The sequence below is a fragment of the Neodiprion fabricii genome, chromosome 1 (genome assembly GCF_021155785.1).
Source record: "Neodiprion fabricii isolate iyNeoFabr1 chromosome 1, iyNeoFabr1.1, whole genome shotgun sequence".
In the NCBI taxonomy this organism is placed as follows: domain Eukaryota; kingdom Metazoa; phylum Arthropoda; class Insecta; order Hymenoptera; family Diprionidae; genus Neodiprion; species Neodiprion fabricii.
This window is the reverse complement of record NC_060239.1, coordinates 33,798,450-33,826,167: the sequence shown is the minus strand read 5'-3', so window position 1 is coordinate 33,826,167 and position 27,718 is coordinate 33,798,450. Positions and strand designations below refer to the sequence as shown.

The 27,718-nt window shown below is 43.7% G+C and overlaps 1 protein-coding gene across 1 annotated transcript in view; it reads right to left on the bottom strand.

Moving 5' to 3' along the window:
• Positions 1–439: 439 nt before the first annotated feature.
• The window catches only part of LOC124174482 (monocarboxylate transporter 11-like), a 74,937-nt gene continuing 47,658 nt past the window's right edge, over positions 440–27,718 (bottom strand). Inside the window, exons 6-11 of the mRNA XM_046553685.1 lie at positions 19,939–20,107; positions 18,779–18,943; positions 12,799–13,081; positions 11,402–11,576; positions 5,618–5,824; positions 440–5,012 (exon numbers count right to left, since the gene is read on the bottom strand). Of these exons, the coding sequence (XP_046409641.1) occupies positions 4,621–5,012; positions 5,618–5,824; positions 11,402–11,576; positions 12,799–13,081; positions 18,779–18,943; positions 19,939–20,107 (1,391 nt within the window). The 3' untranslated portion in view covers positions 440–4,620. The remainder of the gene's footprint in view (positions 5,013–5,617; positions 5,825–11,401; positions 11,577–12,798; positions 13,082–18,778; positions 18,944–19,938; positions 20,108–27,718) is intronic.

The following is a 27,718-nucleotide window of genomic DNA, read 5'->3' as shown; positions in this document are numbered from 1 at the left end:
CCTATAGATGGTCCAACTTCTCCATGTTTATACAATTGCGAGCAAACATTAACACGTATAATTATACATTAATTTTTTTTATAATATATATTGCGATAAAATGGGCTCGTGGCCTTGTTCGGTGAATGACCTTCTATTTATGCTTGCGCATAGGTATACCTCATCTATAGGGATAACTCTTTCACTTCGCGAACAATAGAATATCGTTACGTGTATACATATAACTTGTAATCGTATTCGTCTATACCGAGGCTCGAAGTACTTCCGTTACACCGCGTGAAATCCACATGATTCATAGTACTATTTTTTTCAGAAACCAAGCGTCGAAAATTACGTTCAAATACAACCGATCGGTCGAACATTTACTATGACGATCCGTCAAATGCGTCAAGTTGCTTGTGAACGATAACACGATATTGGGCCCAAGGATACAAGTTGCTCGACGTTCTCCGAAATGAGATTACGAGAACGTGGAAGAAATAATTTTTTACATTTTTTTCAGACCATTCTCAAATACAAACGAGCATACGACAATATTTGCACAACTGTATGTATAATCTCAATCAGTTATCCAACAAATGCGATGATAATCGTAACACGCATACCATTTTCCTCTATTCAGTATTACGTTCTATATAACTAAAACTTCAAAAAATAGATTAGTCATATTTTCGATAATACTATAGCAGCTACCTTTGCCAACATTCATCGTTCGTCATACCCAAATAACCCTTGTTCATTCCCTATGAAATTCATACCGATTGCGGGTGAATGAGGAAACAAACGGTGATTTCACATTTCATTTTCTTTTCAGTTGTTTTCATCATTATACACCGTCTATAATCACGCGCTAACCTTCGAGGTATCCAAAATCATCAGGTTCGAATCGGTTTTTCGATCACGACGATAGCCAGACGATGTTTCACGGAGTAATTCGTTATATTGCACAAGAAGCGTAATACGATCCGATAGTCTTACCCACCTGAATACATTAATCGCAGAGTGACATGTGCTTACAACTGACGTATGTACGAGTCGCTTGATCATATAGCCTGCATTTGCCCACGTGCTGCAATTAGCAGCTGTCATTATAAAGCTGAAGAAACATATTTAATGGTGACAGACGTTGTCTGGAGGAATGTTGTTTTATTAATTCATTTCCCCCTCTCGGCTCAAACAATCGACAGTAATATGTATTTACAGTGATTAAAGTCCGTATGGCCGACGATTCTCTTACTTAAAGAATACACGGATCGAATATGCGTAGCAAAGAGGTTTAAATAAAGGCTCGGGCACGAAAAGTCGTTGAAAAGCTGCAGTTACTCCGTATTACAACGATATTCGAGCATTATCCTCTGTATGCACAGATCGGGTGAAGAAGAAAAGAAACTCAGGTTTTATTTAAAAAAAATTCATTCAACTTGACTGGGAGTTGTTCTAGAAATAATTATACGTTGTATGAAATTATTATCCAGCATTGCTCGCACTGGAAATCAAATAAACTCTACAAGCTGACCGATCGTTCAGGGACTTACAAAAAATTTGTCCCTGCGGTTCATCAGCTAACGCATGTAACCTGTATCTATGCGTAACAATATTACACGTTTAATTTGTTCACCTACTCGTAATGGCGGTTGCAGGAAGGATATTATGGTACTGAGATTAGTCGACACTTGACTTCCGTAAATCATCGTGAGAGGTACAATTGACTTGCAACGTTAACCGCTCGGAAGTCTAGTCGCAAAACTATCGCAGCTCTTGTGAGCTACATCTGGATTGATGAGTGCATTTTATACGGATGATAATTATCAATACATGTGTATTTCTGTCCTAGGCATCACACTTTACGAGAATTCGACTATCATTTGACTAATTAAAGCCAATATAACGTTGACAGGTGAAAAATTCGACTCGTAATCAGAGTCGGTGGAAACTTGACGAGACAATGACTGTTCGCCTAAGATGTGGTGATGATTGTCAATAAGCAAGAAGTCGAAGCTGGGCTAAGAACGTCAAGATCAAGACAACGCGAAAACGAAAATTGAGTATCGTATAGAACTCGAAGTAGTGAATGTGATAGGATTTTAAAAAATCTCTTGATTCTAGAAATTTCCAAGTTTCGCTCGACTATTTTTCGATACAGATAGTAATTGAATTTTTTTTTCACAACGATACGTCGTACCTAGTCTGCAGGTAGGTAGGTAGCAGCATTCACACTTGCGTGTTTCGTCAAAAGGAACAATGATGGAACAAAGGCGAGCGGCATCACATACTTCAAACCTCTCATCCGTTTTACACCAAAAGTTATACAGTTGGCAGTGATCTCGGTATCCGAGTGATATTCGAATCACGATCGCTGGATAAAAAGGAGCTGCCTATTGCATTCTCAAGGTTTAATTGCGAGCAAGGCCAACATGGCGAGCAGGGTTCTCCCCATGAATTTTAACGTATTCGTTAAATTGACAATGAGCCAGGCCTGGGAATGGAGTATACATTCAATTTCACAGCACAAACCCAAAATTCATACTTTGAACAACGGGCGAGAAAATTTTTAATACATCATCACTTGTATATCATACTCATATACGTATAATACAAACGTATGCGCGGGAATACCGTTAATTAGTCTATATTGACAATACAATAACTTTACATGTAATTTTTTTTTATCCTTTTTGTATGTATAGTCCATACCTAGTAATTGTATTAAATTATACTATATATTAAACCCCCCGTGGAGACCAGCTCCGAAACTTTCTATCTATCTCTTCTACCGCGCATATATATTTAAACGTTCGTTTATATTTTCGAGTTTAAAAAAATTACACAAATACTGTATATTTTTTTTTATAGAAAGATGGAACCAACCTGCCGATTATATTAGTCGCCAGGACTGCGGAATCACAATTTTCGTTGAAAAAATTTATGCCTGTAATATATTCGCAGATATTTGATCACCGTTATACCTTCTTCTGTTTTACTTGTAAGAGAAAAAGAATTTACACAATTTTATTTTTCATTCGTTCAACTAGTAATCGTAGATATAAAAGTAAATCAAGATATCCCGTTCACTATTCCTCAAATTACGGTAATCAATTCGATATTCGTCGAGAGATTCACGCAATTAGCAGGTAGGCTCCCTTTCGGATTGTTTCGCACGTACCTATTTACTTATTGTTCCAGATTATCAATCTCCGAATGCATCCGTATACGTATCAGTCTACGTAAGAATTGCGGCTTATTAGTATTAGGCAAAGAATTCAAAATATGAGTGATGAGTTTTATTGACCATCGCGGAAATATTCTTCATTAATCTTATTTTGATGCACCTATATTTGAATTCAAAATGCAGACTGAAACATGTACAGGTTATACATCGCGAGATAAATAATCGCGACTAATTGATCAGTTTGATTAAATGAATTCTTAAAATTATATGTTTCATTACACGCCCCTACATATACATGGTGCTGATTCGATTTGTAAATCTCTAAAGACAAAGAAGCTCATTCTTAGCTTCTTCTTTCCTAATCTCGCTCCACGATGTCTACGATTATATCAACGAATCTTGCCAGTTTCGGTAGAATCGTAAAATCTCACCTGTTAAGCAGTCAAATTACAAACACGTAACGTACATGTGTATGTATAGCAACTACACCGGATAAACTTTTCGCGTTTGGGGCAGGCCGCTTAAAATTGTTCCCATATTCTCGTAGATAAATAAAGGATTATCAATTTAAAATTCATATGCGTATAATTTATTTATATACGTGAGCATTTTCGGCACATAAGAATATGCCTCACATACATAAATACTACCGGTAATATGATTCAATTATTAATTACTTTTCACGTCATATATATACGAACAACGGGGATTTTTCATCACGCCTTGTTCTGCCACGGTTAAAAAGTGTAAAAAATGATTCATGTCAAGTGATGCACGTATAATCTACGTCCGAGATTGGTATTATACACGTACAATCTGCATGCGTACACAGCGACGCTTTTACCGGCTACGAAATAGTTTATATAAATGGGAAAAGGAAAGACAAAGAAATTAAGAAAACTGAATAAAATGTAGCAGCTGTTCTTAGAACGCGGTACAAGGGGAAGTCGTGAGTAAAATGACTAACCATTAATATTGCACGGACCGTAAAACGATTCTGCGCGTTACGTCACTCCCGACGAACAAGGGGCGTCTTTACGGTGTTGGACGAATTAACCCACCGGCTATAATTCCAACCCTTAATCGTCCCACGGATGGTACAACTTCTTGCACATAATTTTACCCCGTTACGAAGTAGCCGACGAGGGTTAGGACATGCCTAGACGACCGAAGTTTCCCTTCGACGTGTTCTGACATTCAATCCGACGATTAATAAACAATCATAAATTATCCATGAGCAAGGGCGTTTGAGGTAAGTAACCGCGAAGAATCCTGGTCATTGATCGTGATTAGTGAAATGAAATGCCGGAAGTCCGGGCGGACGTGAATTGCTTAACACACCCCGCGGGAAGCACACTCTCCCACCCTTGGTTAATTTCCCATCCAACGGGCGTAAACGGCGGACCGGCGCTTAATAGAGACTAATTAAGTATAAGACTCGGCGAGGGGCTTCAGACGCTCGTCGTAATTTGTTCGATGACGGTGACGTCGCGATGAGCCCTGGGACGTGTCCGGTAAAACTCCGGGTAGCTCAGGCCCTCGGGGTAGCTTTTGCTCGGTCTGAGAGTGCCGTGAAAATGGGGGTGGAAGTACCCCGGCAGCTCCATCGGTTGCGGAATCGCGTCGTCATCCACGTCGATGGCCAGCGGCACGTGCAAACTCTGCGATTTTGGGAGACGGGGCCTCGGGGGCGGCGGGCAGGCGCAGGGCGGGGGTGGGGGTCCCAAAGCTGGCGAAGACGGGTGTCGCCCCCAGCCCACTAAAAACAGCAACGCCGCCCCCGACAGCGAACTCAGGGTACACGCGTAGTAGCCGACCCGCGGGCTGCTCGCGTTCATGTAACCTATGGATCAGAGGAAAAGCTTTCAGTTTAAGTTCAGAGTCCCCGCGCGGCAGTAAGGGGTGGGAGCTTTCGCCGTTCGCCTTTTTTCAAGGACAATAATATCGTTGGACATGAGTTGGTGTGAAAAAGGAGAATGGCAGTATAGTAGAACGGTCACGGTATCGAGTTCTCAGAGACTCGATGTTCCGTTTCACATGATTAAGTTTAACCATGGAAGAGTCAAAATATAGGGTGAATTCGGTATTTCTAGTCATTGTACCGTTTGGAGCCACCCTCGTAAAGTTCTGGATTTCTTAAATTGTATTCTTATCTCTTGAATTACAGAACTGGTGACTGAAATACACCGTTGTTTAAGTTTTAAACAAGATCTCCAATACTTATCGTTAGAACTACATCAATTAAAAATCGTAGTGTTTACGTAGATCGAAACACCTCTGCACCACTTGTGTACACAACCTCCGCTCACACGTACGTAATGAATATGATCAGAATTGGATAAAACTAATTGTAAGAACACGACTGGTTCTAAGGTGGCCACAATCGGTATATCTATCCTTACTGATCGAGTGCTCTTACTCAGGAAAATGTTTAAATATGATACTGACCTGTCAGAGGAACTCCTAGAAGAATAGGCAAGGCTTCGGCGGCCTGAACCAGGGCCCAAGCCCTGGAGAAGTGTCTCGCCCTGAGTCGTTCGAGGGCCAGCATTTTCAGGGAGTAGAGAACGCCACCGAGCGAAGCTCCGTACAGTCCGGAAGCAAGAACGAGTCCATGGTAGCCCTGAACGCTGCCAAGTGCCACCTGTGCCACAGCTTAAACCAATCACGTTTATACCCAAATCCGTTTCCAATCCGCGGATCAATTCGACTCTGGCGATTCGAGGAACTTCGACAACCGTCCGACCTTGCCTTCTGTTGATTTTACCGAGCATCAAAGTGATCGTCGACGCTTTCCCTTACATTGACCAAAAATATTTTTAAAGCTCGCAACAGCGTTTATTTTTTCGTCATCTTTCTCTCTGTGGTACAAAATTTTTTCACCATTCGAACGGAATTCTGTTTAATACAAGTTTTTAAGACAGGAGTGAAAGAGTTTTCATTTCAGAATCAACATCGTTCGTTACATGTTTTGGAGTAAAGGAAAAATCGAATTGAAACTCCCGTTCGTTGATCCAAAGTGTGAGACGTTTTCATGTCGTGTAATTTCTGAATATCATTGGAATGTAGAGTAGTGGGAAATTGTAGAGTAGCCATGATCTAATTGTGATCAGATACACCTTCTGCGGGAAGCTGAATGAAATTGCGAGGTCGGACGGTGGGTTAAAGTTCCAGGCAAGCCGCATATTCGTTACAGTAGCTATATAACCAACGGAGACTCGGTACTTCAAAGATCAAAAGTAACGCGATTCATGGTTATTGCATGTATAAAGGATCAGGTTGAGGGAGTCAAAGTCCACTATGCCTGCATGAATATTCCTTTACCTACGCCGATCGCTTCAAGCGCATGACTCGATTTCCGGCCGGACAAAATGGTGCAACGAATGATTCGCTCCGTTCTTCGAGTTTAATCCAAAAAATAAAAGGTCCAAAAGATAATGTATGCATGAAAATATGCATGAAAAAAACTCAGCACCATTTGCATAAAAAGTTCTTGAAAAGCTCGTTCCAAATAAAACAGTAAAATGTGCTCGGTAAGCAGTAAGTCTCGACGGAATTGTACGTAACGTGTGGATGAGAGTAGCCTCGCATACTGATTGTGAGGTAGAATAATGAAATGAATGCGAAACAGCTCGACACACGGAAAGCAGAGATGAAAAAGATCAAAATGACGGGGCGTCGTGTCGCCCAGTTTTGTAAATCCACAGCTTTCGGGTTATTTTCGCAATCTCCGACATTGTGAATTCTAGAAATCAAAATTTCACGCGAGATCGGTTAATTAAAACAACAATCTCCTGCGTACGGTTTGAAATTCCGAGACTTGCAATAAACGTCGTGACAAGGCGTCGACAGATTTACCTTTCGGAACTCTTGAATGGAGAGTTATAGTCTGATCTCATCGTATGATAAAGGTGAACGTACCGCAAATCAACGATAGCTGTACATAAGTTCAAAGGTTTCGTTGAACGCAGCGCGAACTCGAGATTACGCGTACCTACATACCTATACTGTATAGGCATTGGTGAAAGAAATAGAGAGCGAGGGAAAGTTTTATTAGACAGTGTAACAACGGTCCCCTAAGAGCGGCTGAGGCGAGTTATACGTAACGAAACAAAGCCGAAGTAAGAGGTACATAAGCAGGATGAAAATAGAAAACAAGAAAAAGGGACGTGAAAAAAGAACGGAGACAAGTCGGGAGGCAGGGACAACCAGAGCTTGGAGCGATGGGGGGAAGCCGGAGAAGCCATCGACCATGCTAATGCCCCGGCTTTCCGTACCTCGCACTATCGTATCTTCGTTGCAAATCTCCCAGCCATTGCATTAGGAAGCAGTTGTTTATGGACATTTGATGCTTTTCGAGGGAAACGGTTTTTCAACATGGTATATTCAAAGGATCCGCGGGGTCGATGTATAAGATTCGGAGCATCTTACACCTAAATGAAATGGTAACGACATCCTTCATACTCTGCAATTTTGTTTCGCACGAATAAAATTGTCTATCGTCATTCTTCATTTGATTTCGTTGTTTTTAAACTATCTTTGAACAATTCCCTGCATCCTGGTCGTCCTAGTAATCATTCAAAGCAATTGAACGTTACAGGGTGGACTACCAGAGGCAGGACAACACTTGTGGATGATTGACAAGTGGCCCCAGGATTTTTCTCACACGGTTTCTACGCTGCTGACCGAGTTTTTGAAAAGCCGTTTCTAAGACGCAACACGTTTTTTTATTCCGGCGCCATCCGCCTCGTCAACTGCGGGAATCTCGCGACGTCGCGACGCGGCATTGTACTCCGAGCAAGTACCTACCTATATGCGGCGGCACTGATTGTGAGAGAGCGTTCGAGGACCATTTGGGCCCCTGCTTCCAGGCCTCCCACCCCGAGGGCTCGATAACAACAATTAACCGGCGAGTAGTGACGAACAAAAACACCGAGCCGTCCAGCCAGCCCCCCTCGCTTGATTATTGCCGAGAGCCGAGGGAAAAAGCCTCTATTATGAATCGAGCACCGCCCTCAATATCCCCAATTTCTCCGTCTTACTAAATTGAAATGAGAGCCAATCATCCGCACGCGCGCTGCCCGATGTATCGATTAGATGAGGGTAATTAGGCCAGATTAAAAACTAAACGGAACTAAAGATCAGCAGATTAGGCGACGCGAGGTGAAGAGCAAAGTATTTACAACGGATGCCTCTCTTCTCAAAATACGACTGCAAAAAACGTATGTTTCAGGTGGTTATTTCACATGCTGATCAATCGTTATGGTATAACCAAGAGAATGTCGAAGGAATTGTTAGGAGTGATAATTTATTTGATCTTTTAAATCTTTCATTGCTTTTTACGTCAAGTCCTGAGTTCGCAGGTTAATTTTCAGTGACTGACGGACCTCGTTTAAGACTGAAAAACGTCGGGTTTTACCTCGAGGCGGGCGTTAGTTTTTCCTTTGAACTCGGTTCCTTCTTCTCGAGTGGAAGCTAAAACCGTGAGGTGCAAACTGCAAGTTTCGCGCACTCGACTCGCTCGCCCCCGAACTGCATCCCATATCGCCAAGCACTCGCTCCGGGAGTGAAAAGAATTCCCATTCTCTATTTCCCACTCGCCACTTTTTCCTACTTGTTCTGTGCATGGCTGCTGAATATTGCAGCGTGTTAACCAACCCCTGAATATTTAGTGGTTTCAGTCTAGCTGGTGCCGCGCGCACGCACTGAAACTTATTCGCAACTTCTGCGGTCGGATTCCTCCTATTCTATTCACCATTTCAACTCCGATTATACACATCCAGGATCTAATGAGCCGACATGACAAGCAGCAGTAGCCTGCAAAAACACGGGTATACATAAGGGTGTGCCGATGGAGATATCCGCACACAAACATCGAGTCATCTTGAATATCTCTTAATCCGTCAGAGTTAGGAAAATACTATCTCAGTACATTTTTATACAGCGCGAAATTTTCTATAAGAATCTGCATACAGATAATTGAGAAGTTAAGCCATTTACGAGAGAAAAAAGATTCTACAATTTTCCGATTTTTTTTGACATGTTACTTAAATGAAAAATGGAAAAAATAAACAGGCACCTCTAAATATCAATATTAAGAGCTTATATTTGGCTGACATAGTCTACTTGAGATGCTCCTCGAAAATTTTGATACGCGTTTGAAAAAAAGTTTTTTTTTTGGCATATTATAGTATACATGTATGCCGAATTGTCTTTTAATAAAATACCTGTTCTATCATTGCATTTAAACAATTAAACGCTGTTTTCCAACGACTGTATTATCCTGGAATGCGCTCCCCTGATTTTCCCTTGAAAAATGGCTACCATGAACAGCCAGCTTCGGTGTCATGAGGCGTAAAGGAATTACTCCACTAACGAGCCTCGTGCTCAAGGATCGGCGACGGTGTCGTGCCGGGGCACGACTAATCTAATAAAGGACGAAAAGCATTGACTTCAGTCTCTCTCTCCTGTGTGGTGGACGGTTTTTCTCCTTTCATTTCAACCACGTCCGTAGATTTGCTCGTTCCTTTTATTTTGGAAGGCAAGAGGCTCTCGGAGCTTCTTGCTTACCACTAAAATCGAATCGGTATCGCTATTTTCTACACTCCTGTATGCGTAACGTTTCGGCGTGTAAATCCTGAAGCTACCCCCGAGCTTGCAAATCCAACAAATCATCCTTTCACTAGATACGGGCGTATAACACGCGAACGAAGCGTCGAACTTTCTCCCCTATATAAGAAGCGACGGGTTATAAGTGGATCTCCGTTACCGCTTCATAACTTAAGCTGTACAAACCACGCTTGAGAACTATAAGCAACGTATACATCATCTTTGCCGAGAAGAAAATGGCTGAGTGCAAATCTTCCAGGTAAGTAAGATCTCGGCTCATAGAACGTGAGAAGCTGCAGTGAGAGGAAGCGAATCAAGACACCAGAAACGGAAGAAGCGGAGAAGCTGCAGATCCTGAAGGGGTGAAAATAAATTACGATTTTATCCTCTCGAAGCGGCGATGCGGGGGAAGAAGAATTACCATTTCAATGGGTCGTTGAAGGGCAAGACGGGCTAAGCTGGTTGGCAGACCGCAGTCGAGATTCGACATTCGGATGGGAATGCCGGATCAACAAGTAAAACCGCGGCGATGTCGAATCCCGGCTTCTCTTGTTCCATCCGAATTCTCGCCGCTCTCTCGAGCCTCCGTCAGCCCTTGGACATCTCGCTCTCTTTTCTTTCCGACCTTTACCCCCGCGTAAAGTCGATCGTTTAACGCTATCGATACAGCCACCGGGTGTCAACTCAAATTTACCGAATCCCTCGCGTATCCACGACGCTATCGGAAACGGTTTATAGAAAACGAAGAAGATCAGCGGTTCACTTCGCCCACCAAGCCAAAGTTTCCCCCCGTCATTCGGCTCCCCTCGCGTCCCTTCCGCCGTACGTTTCAATATTTCTACCAAATAGACCCAATTTATTTATACAGATATGTGAACAGAAGTTCACCGAATAGACGGCACGAATAAATCTCTCGTGCGGGATGATATTATTTCAAAACCGTGTATTCTTTTCTATCCACATCACACCCGGGGGAATTCAACGTTTTTATCATGAATTTGCCGAAGGTGAAAATACCGAATCAAATCTCCCGAATGGCCGTGAAATCTGTCCGCTACCGCATCCCGGAATGTCGAATCGAAGAACAAAGTCTAACGAGGTTAGCACGAGAAGTCGAGTCGATAGAATTCCACCGCTAAAGTCAATTGGCGAAGGGGTGATAATCACTAATGACACTTCCAGGCCAAAACTCGAGCGAGGAAAGGGGTTGGAGGGTTTGGCGACAGGGGGCTGTTTACGCAGGAATCTCATTACCGCGCGAGGTCAACGGCAGGGGGTTGATAGCTCTGAACCAGGCCGAGAGTTTATAGCGGTGAAGAAGGATTCCGGAAGCTGCAGGCAGAAGCGGATGCGGAGAGATTGAAAAGGGGAAGTTATCCGAGTGTTTGCAAAGAGCCCGGGCTAATGGTCCCAAGCAACCGAAACACGAGCACGTTTAATATCGGAAAAAGTACCCTTGTTTTGCCTCTTCGGCAAACTTCCTTTTCTTTCCCTCAATTTTCCCCCTCCCTGTTTTCCCCTTTTCAACGAACGGAGCGCATTGTCTTCCATCCGGCGAGCAGCGTCCGTTCTCTCTTGAAAAAATGGGACAAAGAATTTTTGGATGAGGGACCGCATACTGACCGACACCGATGAGCGCGGCTTGGCACAAGTATTGCCTCGAAACGAGACACTGGGCCGATGGTCTGGCCGTGATCACTCCCCATCCTGCACAGCCGAGCGCAGCAGCAAGACCCAGACACGTCTGAAGCAGGACCAGAGCGCTGGCTTCCAGGCCGTCCTGGTATCCTTGGAGAGCCTGGAATCAGGACCAGTTGCCACATTGCGAAGTTTGAATCGTTGGTTGTGTGGGTAATTTGCAATGCGATATCCCGCGGCAAAGGTTCGGCGGACCTTCGCTGCGATTTTAGGTATTCAGGAGCTTATGCTAAGGCTGGGATCACAGTATTAACCCTGCAGGGTGTATAAAATTACAACGAAGTCGTAAGATTGTTATGTATTCATGGAGATTTTAGTCCTGTGCAATAATAATACAGGAACGCGCGTAATCCCAAGTGGATCAATTAACATTTCTATATTTTTTAAACCTTTCCTTCTTATATTATTGTTGCTATTTATTTATTTTTTTTTCTACTGTTCTTTTTCTCGTTACAATTTGAATTGATGTTTATCCTTCGGATTTTATATACGTAGGCGTTGCTTTGACAGGTTCGGTAATCATCTGTGAGTTTCTTTAATTTTGCGGTAAAAGGTTATTCAAAAATTTATAACGCAAGATGGCAATCGTAACATTGAAGCAAAATTTTATTCACTGATACACGGAGGAAAATAATTGTTTGAATCAATGAAGATATTTTTGCGAACGGCAATGACGACGCTTTGCTCAAGGTAACTAAATATTTGTCATCAGAAAGTAATATCTTGTTTACTCAAGAACGATTTGATTAAGTGAAGTAAAATATTGCCTTCGCTGCGTACAAGAATGTCTTCGTCGATCCAAACAATCCTTTTCTTCGGTGTGCCGTAATCAAATTATCTTTTTAGCTCTCAAATATTGTTGCACCCACGTATACGAATAGACGCAAAAAACACGAGATTACAAGTTCCGCGAAGTATCCAACTTCAGAAATTGCACAAGTTTGATAAGTATATTTGCTGATGAAATTTCAAGTCAAATTATAGACACAAGAAGAAAGTTTGAGGCGTATTTTTTTCTAGCGAATTTGAACTTACATCCTACTCCGCGTCTAAAGCGCATACGTATAATGTGACTCTCGAAAACAACACTATAAAATAAAAGTCGAACACGAAACTTGGCCGATCTCTCTGTGATGTTTGAATCAATGTTTTTTTTCTTTGCTTCAACTCCCACACAAGCAGATCCGTCAATGCAGATAAAATCAGATCAGATTCAGGAAAATTGAAATGTGCAAACAGGTCAATATCGTTGAATAAGACTGTGAAAATTAAGCCCTACCCTGCCTCTAATTTACCCATCGGAATTAGATAGTTGAACTCACGATGTAAAATGCAGGCGAGTAGAGGCCGAAACCGGCAGCTCCAGCGGCGAGCATCAACATCCGGACAGGTCGACTCCCCAGTGGACTCAGGTCGACCAAGGGTTGCCGGGGCGTTCTTAGAGCGGGCTTCCGCTCTTTGACCTTGCTCTGCTGGTTCTTCAGGTGGAGAATCGCCCGGCGCTGAGGATGATAGAGAGAGGCGCTCCTGTAGACGAGGCCCAAGAAAAAGGCGAGGGAGAGGGCCCCAGTGACAGACTGAAGGCCCAATCTCCAGCCTAATTTCCTGTACGGAAAACAGAAAGGAAAAAAATACATCAAAGAAGTTAAGCTTGCAGAGGATTCGGGATATCCTTTCGTCGAAAACGAGGAACGCTTGGTAACGACTGTCGTCGATCTACACGCGCGAAGAGCGACGGCCGTGTGGGTGTCCGAAATTTTAGACACAGTCCGAGGGAGGGTTGAATCCAATTCAAAGCCGTCCGTGCGATCTCGGTGAAAATATATGAGGGAAATATTTCACTACCTTTAACGGCGAACGGTCATGTTTTAATACCGACGTTTTTTGACGCGGCTAATTAACTCGTGTCACAGCTTTCCGACGTTATCTAACCGCATAACTCATGGCTCGGCGCTAATGGATGGATCGAGGGCAAGATTCGAGATACAAGCTACTCCCGGAGTCATGCCGGTGAAAACGTGATCGGTCGAATTGGCTGTTTTAGAAGTTTTATCGACCTGTGGGTGGCGGACGAGCAGATGACCTCACGTTTCGAAATTCAAAACCGGTTCGCTTAAATCAGATATTCTGTAAAACTGTAAACAATCACCAACTAATATAGTTATTGAATCGAGATCGTTGTGTACGGTGTATTCCAGTCGAAGGAATAGGAAGAATGATTCTCGAAAACGAAACTAAAGACGAGAAACGGCGAGGCCTGTTTTCTTCGCGAACCGAGGGTAAACTACTTCTATTAGTCATGGAAGTTAGCTAACGCGAACTCAAAGTCTAACGGTCGGATCCGGACACAGAAATGTTAGGAAAGTACGGTGAAAGCGATCTTGGAACTGTCAATATTGATACGAGATTTCCTCTACTTAACTTTGTTGACAAGTCAAGGGGACAAACTTAATAACTGGAATTTTCCATGCTGCAAACATTTACCGAGATAATCGATATTTTTCTAATTGTAAGTACGATGATCTATTTTCTTGATTAAAACTTCTAACGTACGGTTTTAAAGATTTTTGCACACTCGCTTCGGTAAAAGATGAGGGGATGCAGAGAGCCTCGTTTCCTTTCTTTCTAATTCCTCCTTTCTTGTCACCGTCAAATGTGGACGTATGAAAAGCACGTGCTCGGTTCTCATGCCCTGCAAGCTGAATTTCGGAAGTTCAAGTTTGAATGAAAAGGATTTGAATACATAATCGGAGACGACTGACATGAAAAGCCTTTCGAGCCTCGGAATACCGGGCAGGCTTAGAGCGCGGGTAGAATTAATACTTCCCTCTAGTGGGGTAATACTTGAGCCGGGGCGAAGACAAAGGTAGAAAATCGACTCCGAACCGGCAATAATAAGCGCACATCAGGCTGGGTCGTTCTCGGATAAACGGTGCCCTTAACGAGATTCTCCTTCCCCGCAACAAGGCTACGCGATGCGACAACGAGACGTCTCCGGTACCCGCGTACGCAGGTAGAGTAAAAATGACAAATGGAACGTATATAAGTCGTATCAACCCGGCGCACAGCGACGTCCATTACCCGCAATATTACCGTTACTCTCGAAGACCAGAAGCAAACCGCCCGGCGGAATTCTTTCTTCCGTATAATTAAGTTATTACATTCGACGAGAGAAAAGCCGGGACGCGGCGGGCAAAAAGCGGAGGGAACCGAGAATCGCGAACGGAGTAGGTACAAGGCAATATCAAAGCTCGAAAGTTGGACAGGGTCGTTGTTGCCGCGCGCTCCGTTGGCTCTCGGAGCTTTCATTAGTCGGCAATTACGGAAGTTTGTGTTGATCGTCCTCACTACGCCAGGTTTCATTTCATATCGGGGACTTCATTGCACCGGGAAACTCCGAGTGCACGATGCACCAGGTGTGACGACGTCGCTACGCGAGCCGCGCATACAGACCTTGGTAGGTAATCGTCTTCTCTCCTCGGGGAGTAGGTACAACATTCTGAAATGTAAATCACCCCCCTATTGCCCGGGAAAATTATACCCGTTTAACGGCAGAGAGTTGGGAGCGAGATTCTTACCGAAGTCGAGGCCTGACTTAAATCACCCCTCGAGCTTTCAGCCTTCCCTGAGTGCTTTCGTGGTTTTCTTAAAAATTAGCCGCTTAACTCGGCCTTCGAATTGCACGATCTGCGGCCTACGTGACAATTAACGTCCGAGTCCGAGTAAATTTTCAACTTCATACTTTTCAATATTAAATCCCGACAAACAATCGCTCCTGAAATGATTCAGGCGTAATCGAAGTACGGAGCTTCTTACGAAATCCGTTTGAAAATTATCTCCGTAAGCTCGTCTCTATGTGTAATGTATATTGGCTGTAGAAATCGTTTCAGTGTAGGAACTGAGTTCTCTACTTTCGGAATGTCGTTATAATTCCACGCATGGATAAATGACGATTGAGGCAAGCAATTCCCTTGACCGTCGTACCTAGAATTAAATTTCCGTCATTTCAATTAAATAACTCGAAAACTGTGTGAGAAAAGTCGTGAAGTTCTTTGGTTTTTCGTTTACAGATGAGAAATTGAGATGTGTGTGTACAGGCACGAACTTGAAGCGATATCGAACACTGTACAGGATTGTGACCCGAATTGATGAAAAAAACATTCTCATCGCTATTATCATATTTTGGCGAAGAAAAGAACGAAATTCCGTGGCTTTTCCCAGAAATCTTCATTCCTGTACAGACATCGACATGGAAACGCGCGCGATGGTGTAATGGGAAAGCAGGCGTTTATCGCGGCGGGGAAATTGGACGGTGGCGGATCGAGAGCGAGCGAGTGGAGCAGCTCAAGCGTCGGTCCGACGTCGGGTAAACGCGGGTGTCAACAGCGACGGTTGGCTGCGATGCAGCACGCTTTGCGACTCTCAATCGGGCGGAGGAAGAGATGCAAAAGCCCCCGGAGCGACAAGCCCTGCATTAATCTCCAGCGATCCTTTACAAACTGCTCGATGCATCAACAAATCGAATTTCCTGACTCGATTATTCCCCCGCGCAGATGCGGCTACGATCGACGAGCGCGTTTAGCCCCGAGTCAAAGACGGGACGGTGCCGAAGTTCCGGAAGCGTCTAATTCCGAATTATATGGCGGTGAAACTTAGCGAAGTAAAGAAATCAAACTTTTACGGAACAACGAAGTATCGAATGGTTGGAAATCCGACGGCTAAAAGTTTCGAAATGCTAAATTTCGAAAATTCAAGTTACGATGGAACAAAGTTCCGAAAACTAAAGTTTCGATGGAGTAAAATTTTGAAATTTTAAATATACTCACACAGCGTAGTTTACTCAACGAGTGGGTATAGAAAGTTAGAAAAACCGATAATCAGAATTACCAGGATTCCGAAAGTGAAAATATAGAACAAAGAAGATCAAAGTGGTGAAATATCTCCAAGCCAGAAATTCATAGAGCTGAAAATCTTCGATCATTTGGAATTTCGACGTCTCAGATTTTTAAATTTTCTCATTTTCCCACCTCCGGAACTTTGAGTGTCGGACTTTGGACCGTTAGAAACTTTCATATTTCGTTAAAGTTTGATTTCTTTACTTTGAGTTTCGCTAGCAAAAAATTCGGAATTTAGAGCTTTCGGATCTTTTCCAATTCAGAATTTGCACCCCGTCCCTCAAAGACGGACTGTACAGTTCTCAATGGGTTTTGGATAAAGGAATATGAATATTCATGAACGTCGAACGACCATCGTAACCCGACTGTCGAATCTGCTACCGAAAATTTATCTCAACCTCCTAACGAAGCGAGGACGGCGCAAATGAAGAGGCAACGCGGGGCGAAAGCGTGCGTGTGTTTCATGCTGCAAATTTATACCGTTTTTCAAAATTCAATCACATCAAGAGCAATCTGATTCAGAATGAAATTCAATTTGCAATAAAAAATATGACATTCCATGCCAGCGGGGCAACTAATTCGGAATTTGGTGTCCGGCCAACCGTGGCATTTCATATTTCACAACGCTTTCACGGCATATCGATAATACTTGGTAGTAATACCGGTGACAGTTATTGTAGCGGTGAAAGTGGTAACATAGTAGTGATTTTTTTACGTCTAGAATACTAAAAAATGAACATTCAAAATATTTAAATTCAATTTGACGAAAGTTGTTTTTAACGCCATATCGGCAAAATAAAAACCTACCTCTAAATCCGCGTAACCACCATGTGCATATAATATACCACGTGTACTATGTATACGCGCTTAATTTTTGGGATGGTAAAAAGAATGAATTTAGTTACACCGAAGAAGCCTGTGTGTGAAATGTAAATTTACGAGAAGGCCGTTTTGTACAGGAAATCTTACAGATTGCATTGCGTCAGGTTTCCAATGCGAACGTTATAGGCATGTTTCACGCGCATCGCACGTATATGGGTATGTACTTACTTGCACAATACGTAGGTATAAATATACCGATATCGATAGACACGCGTGCGTTATACGAGAAACCAGCGTTTCTTTTATTGGAAATTTTATCACCGTACATCTACCATTTCCCGTACACATAGGTATATACCTACTATACAGCTACCATATTTCCTCGAGTGTGTATATTTGATTTTCGACGGGTGTTTGTCGTGACAATTCTCGCGCGTTTTATAGGTCACAGTGGCTGAATATCGTTCGGTCTCCACGGCGATACGCGTCATCGTCAAACGACACGGTCCGCACGCGTGACACCCGATACGCGGTTATAACGCCTGTGTAATTAACCCTGTACGATGTGATATCGGGAAATGTTTTATCGGATGAATTTTACGAGCCGTTCTTTGACCTCGTCGCGTCGAACGCGTAAGCCCACCCTTGCGGATGCTGCAGCCAAGATTATAAATATTTTCCGCTTCTCTGCAACAACGACTGTCGTAAAAATTGCACCGACAACGCTAGAACTTCCTAGAGGGATGTTTAATACGTGGCGTTGATCGAGATACGAGGTTATTTAACGAGAGATTATTATCGCTTCGTGATTCACCGCATGTACCGCCGCGAGTGATGTCGGTACGCATCTACATAGGTATAATACGAAGCTTCTGTCCGATCGAGCTTTAAAACGACGAGGGCATACATATAATGGATAGATGAAGCGGATACCGAAACAAGTTATGGAATGCACGGATGTGTGTTGGACAGACACGCACGATTTTGACCCTCGAAGCACTAGTCGTATAAATTTTTGCCTCCTTCAGCGTTTGTCAATTCGGTCAAATCAGCATCGCAAATATGAACAAAATTCGTTTTCTGTTCAGCTGAACGAATGTAACAATGAAAATCGAATGATAATGAAGACGGTGATGCAAACGCGGAGATCTGATTCTACGCCGAGGGAAGAGATTACGAAAAAGCTCGGGTAAGATGCCCATCCGCGATCAGGTGAAACGAGATGAAAACCCCGCCGCGTACATTCGAGTATAGATATGTGTATGTATAATACGTAAGGGATAAGCGAAGCTATGGTTTTCCAATAATGAAATTACTCGGCAAAGCGATATTATTCTACCCGAGTAACATTTCGCATTTTGGATATATAGCTCTGGCTGATTTAACTCCCGCATAATTCTTACCGAATTAAGGCATTATATAACACGGCTGCAAATTACAACCGAAATGAATTTCGTTTCACGCAGTGTGTATATGTTGAACAAAATCGTTGGCTATCGATCGAACCACACGCGTGTCCTGCCTTGCTGCAGGATAATCAGGACTTGCAATTCTGCGGAGAATCTGAATCTCTGTTTCCACTCACCCAACGGCCTCCCTGTAGAAAACACTGAAGAGGGCAATTCCGACCCCGGTTCCGGCCTGCACGACCATCTCGACGAATTCCCTCCGTTTTCGGAAGTAGTGTCCCAGGACGAGGCCGGCCGTTTCCTTCACTAGACCAGCACCAGCGCCAAGGACGAGTCCGTAACTGTAGAACGTGACATAAATTGACGCAGGTCAAGCGGGACGGTTTGTATTTGTCTTTCTTTAACTTTTTTGCACCGATTTTCATCCACCTACGTCAACGTCTACTCGCGCTCGTCACCGAGTGTAAAAATAATCCTTCCCCTTCCGATTAAAAATTCCGCAAGCTCCGGATGACCTTTGGAGTAAAAACAGCTACGAGATATTCCGTATTATACAAGCGCTTGTTGTCACTTGATTATACGAGGATCCCTGAAAACCCCATTAGTTTCTCGACACGAGGCCCCGTGAGAAGAAAACTTTTTTCACGTCATCGTCGAGCTTTTTCTCGCCCCAGCCCCGGGGGTTCTGAATATTTTTCTCAAATTTTTAAACCACTGCTCTTCTACCTAGAGTAAACATGTACGTGCGTATTTGCATGTCATGAACCCACCCGCTGGGCAGCGATATTTCTCCCCTTGTTTTTTTACTTTTCATCAACTAAATCCGAACACGAAGTAAGTTTTGTTTCCAACTAACGGCGGTACCTGCATTCGGCGGATGGATTTAGCTTGTACACGATCCACAAGTACGCCATGTTCACCGCGAAATTCATCAGCATCCCGCAGGCAGCCCGTGAATTGAGCTCATTCAGGAAACTTTTGCGACAAATACACCCCGACTTAAATGTAACGCCAAACGCTGCCACTCGGCTCAACGACTTTCATTCAATGGTCGGTCTGTTACCTGTCACAAATCAAAGCCCAACTTCGTCGCTCGTATATGTTTCCCATCGCCATTCGCTCCAGTCAACACGCAAACCTGTTGGATTTTAACGCTTCGACAAATGTTTACACGAAGCAAATTTCACGTTCGGAACGTATGTACCAACATCGATCCTGCTCTTCCACTGCGTTGTGCTGACAGTTTGATTCAAGTCTCGATTGTTATTTTCCCCTCGTAAAAACCTCGGAGCGGAAAGTTAGCCGCGACGAAATCAAGACCGCGCTAATTACTCACCTCAGGAGAACCTGGTGCATCTGAACAGCGAAAGAAGTGAAGAGCGACGCGAGGGCCAGAACGAGACCTCCGATGACGGCCGTGAGGCGCGTGCTACCTCGACGACAGGCGCCGACGACGAGGGGCGCCGAACCCCTAGACACGGCGGCGCTGAGGGCTCCAACCCAGGCTGAAACAGGAGGGAGAAGGGTGGAAAAGGTTAGCCTGCACCTCTCTGCTCTTCGACCGAACGGAAAAAAAGGTATACAAATTTGTGGGATCCAAGTATACGTATACAGGAAATGCGGTTGTTACAAGATCGCGAGGTTTACCTGTAGGTAAAATTCAAACAGGTGGTGCGACGTGCTAATTAATTTGGTAATTAGTCCGACGTATCACGCGCCAATTCAACGTTCTTCGCTGAGAGTGAATCAGGGGAACAACCACCGCTGATATCCATTCCGGCTGTGTTTCGAAGCAATATGTGCAATGGCTGCCTAATTGGCATTCCAATTATTGGCATAGTATTATTCTGTGAGGAACGATTTAGGCTCATCCGGCGGGGATTATTTCGCCGCTAATCACCTTGGTGCGGGTAGGATATACCTGGAGGATTCCTAGAAGCTTAACAACGCGAACGGTTATAATGATCGATTTCCGACGAATGAAGATTAGCTTGAAAGCTGTACCAAATATCCGTCGTTCGTGAAATCTTGGTGTTTCTCATTGGCCTAAGAAATTATCCACCTTCCACGAACGTTGAATAACAGAAATCGCGTAACTGAATCTTTACCTTTCCAGTTTGTCAGGGTTAAACTCACGCCGTTCGGTTCGATCAATATGCGAGACGCCGCATGTTTTCGTGGATCGGGAAAACAAAGAAAGAGAAACAAGGAGAAGAAAAAATCGCCGTATACGAGGCAGGATTGGGAAAACAAAATTGAACTACGGGGTTTCCGGGATTCGAGAAAGAGGCGGGTGTATGCTGCGGACACGATAGTAAAAAGGAGGAACATGATGTCAGATTTGGAACGATAAAACGAACTCGATTTCCAAACATCCATCGATCACATCGAGTCTCTATAAAAACACCTCGATTCAGAAGACACTCTGAATTGTATTCGCATCGAATGCAAAACAAAACTTTTCGCCTTCGTTCGGGGGTGAGATATATGGAAGGGTGGAGGACCGAGTCCGTATAAGATTCCCTGAGGAAACTGGCGCCTCATTTGACAAAAACTCCTCGCTTCCGGATGTGGGTCGAGCTCGAACCGGAGACGCGTCTGTGCGTTATGTGCTCGTCTGTCTCGAGGCGGACTAGACATTACGAATAGGTCTGGAAAATCGTAAGCCGATCATCCGATGGGAGGGTAGCCTCGTTCCGAGCATCGAATTTAATACTCCCGACTATTGTGGAAACCGCCTCGTGTCAGAGCGAACGACTCGACGTAATAATTCAGCGAGCCACGGGCTTTACGAGAAATTTGGCGAACGGCGAAAGCAGGGAAGCAAAAACCAAACAAACGGTATCTCTGATCCCACGCCGTGAGTCCCGCACAAATGGCTTTCCGACGAACCTCCGATGCCGCCGATCGTGAGCTTGCAGCCGCTGCCGCGTGCACGCTCTATAAACTCTTCGCTCCATTGGATTCGCTATTGGCCAGCTCTTCGCCGGGCTTGGCGTGTATATCGACTTTGAGTACCGTGAAATAGAAACTGAGCTTTCATCGCCAAGTTCTGCAGCAGGACGTGCGGCACGAAATATGCCACCGCACGTACCGTTTCGGATATCTCGCGGTGAATTTACATCCCTGGGATATGTTGGGTGTATAAAGCCGTTTATTCGAACGATAAACTGATTCAGAGATCTTCGGACTTGACAGTGCAGGGTAATTAAGCTGCTTTGATACAATAAACAGATCCACGGAGGATTATTGTCGCTCCGGCATCGTGGACAGTAGCTGCAGGCTTCACTGTATCACAGATTCGACGTATAACGGCGGGTGTACGTACAGTGTACAGATTAAATTTATACGTGTACCTGTACAATATAGTTTTATGTAGATACGCACCTACGGCGAATAACGAAATTGCTAATTTCTCGATTAAAACTAGCTCGCCGGTTTAAATTGCGAAACAATACACCCGCTGATACTGGCCTTTAATTAACGCCCTGTAATTGATATTATCGTATAGCCTGCAGGTAGTACCCGTGAGCTAATTATCGCTGAAAGAGTGCATCGCATCGGGAGCAGGGAAATTCACGAGATATATTTCATCGCCCGATCAATCACTGAGCGCATTAATTGTGCAGTATCAGGAAATTCCGGTGCAGGTGCAAAACTCAGGAAGGTAATATTTCATTATGGAAAAGTAGTTAATGTCGAAAACAGACTAATTGATTATGAATTAGCTACACATTTTCTGTACAAAAGAGTTGTCAAATTATGAAATCAGGTTGAAAATTTACAAATTCGGCGTAGCAACGTAAATTAATATGTATTTGCCCTTTTAAGATAAAAATGTTAGATTTTACTAAAATTTATAAGAGAAACATAATAAAATAATTTTAATTTACTAAATTGTGTAGTAAATTTATTGTATTTGTAAATTGAATCAACAGTGAACGTATGGTAAATTCACTGTTCCGTATCCCAACAAAACTTCCAATACCGTGTAAGAAGTTCCATAAAGAAATTTTTAACAGCGCACGCTGAGGAAACAAACTTGGGGGAAAAAATGTCACCGCGTGAACGGAATTCAATTTTATTCCGAAAGTATACCTACTTTTTTCCTCGGCTTTCAATCCGGCGAACGAGAATCGCTTCCCGAATCTATGATTTCCAATATTCTCCCTTCTATTCATTGCCCCTTTTTCCGTAAAAAAATATGGGATGACATGGTATCCGTACAGTTTTCAAATATTCATCCGAAAAACGGTTCTGTGTATGTCCTCGGATATCCCGTTTCGGAATTCCCGGACTTGTCAGTGAAAATCTGACCTGTGATTGATACAGGCATTTACCATCACGAAGTCAAAAATAACACACCCGTTTGCGAAATTCAATGTAAATATCACGATGACTACGACGAATATAGATATATCTGTGAGCTGAAAGTTTATCGAATACTTAAAAAACAAAAATGAATCAAAAAACTGGAGGTTGTAACACAGTATGCAAAACGTCAACGACAACCACTGGCACTCTATTCACAAAAAATGCAAATCGTACAAATCGAATATCTAGTTTCTGTGAGATCGGATACTATGAAATATGCGTTAATTTCGTGAAGAAATTGCAAACCTTGTAATAATTTTCATAATTTCCGAATGTACGCGTTCCAAAATGGGTCTTTGCACGAAAAAAATCTTTCAACGTAACATGTAGAGAAATCAAAAATACTTGGGTGATGATTTTTTCGACTAAACGAGAATTGACAAAAACACAGCAGGCTCAAAACTACACCAATATGACGTCACCCATGCCAAAGCTCAATCACATGCAAAATCCGCAATTATCTTTTTCGATGAAAAGGAGAATATAGATCCGTGTTACATAGTTGTGCTTCTTTGTTTTAGACACGTGAGAAAAGTTTTATTTTTTCCAGATCCAAAGATAAAGAATCAACGAGATATCAGGGGCGTGATAACAGGCTTTTTCTGAGAGGGGCATTCGGGTTGTCGAGGCGGTCAAGCCTCGGACGGAACGGGTGTTCGTCTGCAGTAATTATAGATAGGACAATCCTTGCGACTGTGAAATCGCTTGTGCAATGTTGTGTGAGCACCTTGTTCCGGACTTGTACGCGTGAGGATTCAAGGACCCGCGTTTCGACACGTAACCTGTGAAGGGTCCCTTTTTGCCGGAGGCGTTCCCCGGCGAACATTTGCGTAAATTGATATCCGCGGCGGGGGACGGGGGCAAGTATTCATTGCCCCGAGTCGTTATCTGGATGCTCGTAATTCTCAGGTCTGTAAGTTCTATCGGGAAAATCCAGCACCTCCGACTTTGCACCGTAATAAAATTAAGACTCAGGGAACTCTGCAACGCCGCTCGGACATAAAATGATCGCGGTTCTACTGCTGCACGGATAAATTTATCGACAGGATGATCCTAGCCGAGTAAAACCTCCGGGAGATATTACATTTCCGCGATTTCAATGATCGGTTCGAAATAAAAAGCTGCGCTCCGTATATATATACATGTATATATATCACCTCCGGCGTTGAAACGCTTTCACCCACCGGAGCAAGCGAAATAAACCCGGCAAAAACAGACGGGAAAAAAGGAGATTGGCTTCCAGTGATGGACGCTCGGCTTTCACATTCTGCGGAATAGAGGTTCCGAATATTTGGTTATTTTAGCCGTGATTCAATCAGAGCTTGCTCTCTGCCCGCAAATCTGGAATGGCCTCGCCGTAAGAAACTCTGAAACACGGTTGGCAACACGCGCTGGATAAATCCCAGTTTGATGATGCAGGTTCTACGGGCGTCCAGAAATATTTGAAATGTGGGACGCCTCGCATCTCGCATACGCTTCTCTGATTCCCGATTTTCTTTATCGCTCGGAGATTGTTATACTCTGTTCGAAGACCTTCAGTTTAATTTCCCCGCAACGATTTGAACCCTAGTCGAATACGAGGAACAAACCAATTACCGTTTAATTCGACTCGATTTTTGCTGTAATTTTGCAGGGTAACAATATCAACAGGTCTATCTCAACGAGTCCCCTGCGGTCAAAGTTCCTGCAATTTGAATTGTTTACCCGCGGTAAACAGCAATTTGCAGCTCTTTGGGTAATTGGTGAGTCCGTGCAGCTTCGGCTGCTGGTTACGCCTCGAAATACACCAACCTTGCAATTAATCAGCGGCTAGGAATTAAGTAAAGATAAAGAAGGACGCGCGATGAATATGGATATATCCGTGTTTGCAGTGCGTGCGCAAACGTGCCTGCAAGGCTTAATTGGAGTCCGCTGGGTCAAAAGGTGGCGAAGTTACGGTTCTGGCCGTGTATTAAAGATGCTCGGTGGGAAGTTGAAACTTTTGACTAATGACGTCGGGTGAAAATTTCACCAAGTATGCGTGATATTCGTGAAGAAATTCCGACGTGCGCGGAGGTGTCATACCGAGATTCCTGGCGAACACCGGGATTATATATATAATATATACGCGTTAGCTTCGACTTACGAGACCTGGCAGGAAATTATAAGGAGGAATGTTCTGCCGCGGATATATAACCGTTTCATTCGGTACTCCATTATTCGTAGAGCTTTTCCCGTTATAGGAAAACTGCAGGGGGGTGAAGACGCGCCGCGATTCTCGAAGCCTGCATCTCTATGAGCTTTGACTTGATACAAGGAAAGGAATCAAACAGGTGCCGACCTACGAAAATATCCGTGATGAAATTTTGTCAAATGCAACTTGTGCGAAAGTACGAAAGAAGATGCCGCGCTGCGGATATAAATTTCCGGCAAAAAGTGAACGGCGATGAATGCGGCCAAGCGTCATTTTCGCCGTCGTCAACTGGCGCGGCGGCTTATTCCGGCTCTTGCGATTATACATCTCGATCTTGGCGACAGCTCCGCCTTATTATTCTCTCTCGTGGTTCGCACGCGCCTGCTTATCTTCGCGTTGTAATCTCTTCATATTGCTTTTTCCTCGAGGTTTATTCCCCCTCGCGTCTTCTGGGAGATAACGCGTATAATAATTAGAAACGCGGAGCATTCGCTGGGTTATTCTTATCGCCGGTTGTAGCTGCTTATTTCACGTTACTGCGGAGAGGAGTCGAGCGGAGGGATCAAAAGTATGCGTACGATAATTGCTTGGCGAGTTCGTGTGCAAGCTCGGCAATGGGCGAGTCGCTGTTCAAAGAAATCGCCTGGTGTCGTCGCTACGTTTCGAACACGGAGAAGAGAATACGAAAATTAAACATTCGACACGTCGACGCGTCAATGATACAATTACCGGTGAAGAAGGAACGCATTTGCCAATTCTCGGATATTACGGATGGTGAATTGAACAGCTTTAATTGGACAAGTACCGGCGTAACAAGCTCGCACAAGGGAATTCAGCCCTTCTTCGCCTCGGTCAGCCGAGCATGCAAAGCCGAGGCGAGTGGCAAGTGGATGCTTCGCTTCTTTCCGACACCCAGCTGTTGACTCGCTCGTCCTAAGGGACCAAAAAAAGCACTTATCTTTTATTTACCCACACCCCACGCATTCACCCTCTGCGCTGCAGGTACAAAGGACATTGTCGAGTGAAATTTCCACCGCTCTGTTCACCGCAACCTTTGACAACGAGATATATGTACGCGATTTCGTATACGAAAATTCAAAGGAGGCATTCAGCCGAAAGCAGATATAATTCTGCTCGGGCCGCTGGGGGGGGGGGGGGGGGGGGGGGGTTCGAGGGGAAAATAACCTCGAAAGGATGAGAGGAAAAATCTGACGTTTTAATTACAGGACCGAATAACACTCGAGAATATAAAATCGAGGCACGGCAACTGACTTGCTAATTAACTGACTCGTGCTTGAAAGTCTTTATTTTTCATCCCCCGATCCGCCCGCGATTTGCATCGACGTTTGATCGAAAATGCAAAGCTTGCATATTGGACGCGAGAACACAGTCGCGACTACTTGTTGTTAGAGGATCAGACTGCGGGGGGGGGGGGGGGCAGCTGTCGATAATACAGAAATCCGAAGCCGACGAGAGGCTGATAAATCGGCGGTAGCTTCGAGAATAACGGGGAAAAGTTACGGGGTTGGTAAATCCAGGGTCTAATCTTGACGATTCGAAGACAGGATCAGTGAACTCGATCCTCGGGTGAAAAAATTTTAGGTGGCAGTGATCGAGGTGAAAGCTCCCTCCAGTTCGCTTCGCGAGCCTGCAGTGACAGGATGTTTAATAATATATATTTATATGTATATATACTACGGGATGAAAAACAGCTGCACGCGAAAAACACTGATCGTCTCACGTAATAATCAGCCCGGAAGCTTTTTCCCCGCGGACGACATTTCCCCGACAGGCCGTAGAGCGGTTTCCGTTTCTAAAGTAAAAAAGTGAAGAGGTTAAAATGAGCACTAGCCGTTATTGAGAAATGCGATACCTACCTACTTGGGCACCCTTGTCTCCTTTCCGGTCTACTCAGCATCACCCTTCGGTATGAAAGAAAAAAATTTATCAGAGTGCCGAAGTCGAGCACTCGTCTCTCTTCGCTCCATCTCGTCGTGTCAGTTTCTCCACAGCTTCGAGGACCTTGCCTTGCGAAGCGATTCGCCGATCCGCGGATTCCCGAGCTCGAGCTTCGCGGGGCGATTGAAACGCGAATTTTTCTCATTTTTTGCACGGCAGGAATTTACAGAGCTCTTATTTATTTCTATTCCCTGCTGCTTTCTCCTCTTCACCCAAATAGCTAGATCGTGTCCGGCTGTTGAAAAAACTGCCTCGACTATACGTCGACGAAAGCAAATAAAACCTATGCGAGCAAATAACACTGGTCTCCAAAAAAAACTTTTTTGTTTATCGTTCTTATTATCACGTGTTATTATAATAAATTTGATACTTTTGAATCGAAGTATAGAATCTTTTCGTGTAATTTTTTTTTTAATAAAACGCAATTTTTTTTTACAAATTATGATCAAACACTAATAATCGGAGCAATATTTATAAAAAATAGTTGCAAAGTTGAAAAGTTTAAACAATAAAATCGTCAGAAGATCTATCTACTATCATAATTCTAGTTAATTTTTAGTTGTCTTTTTTCTCATATCGATTCGAGTTTCTCGGTGAATCTCTTCTGTTT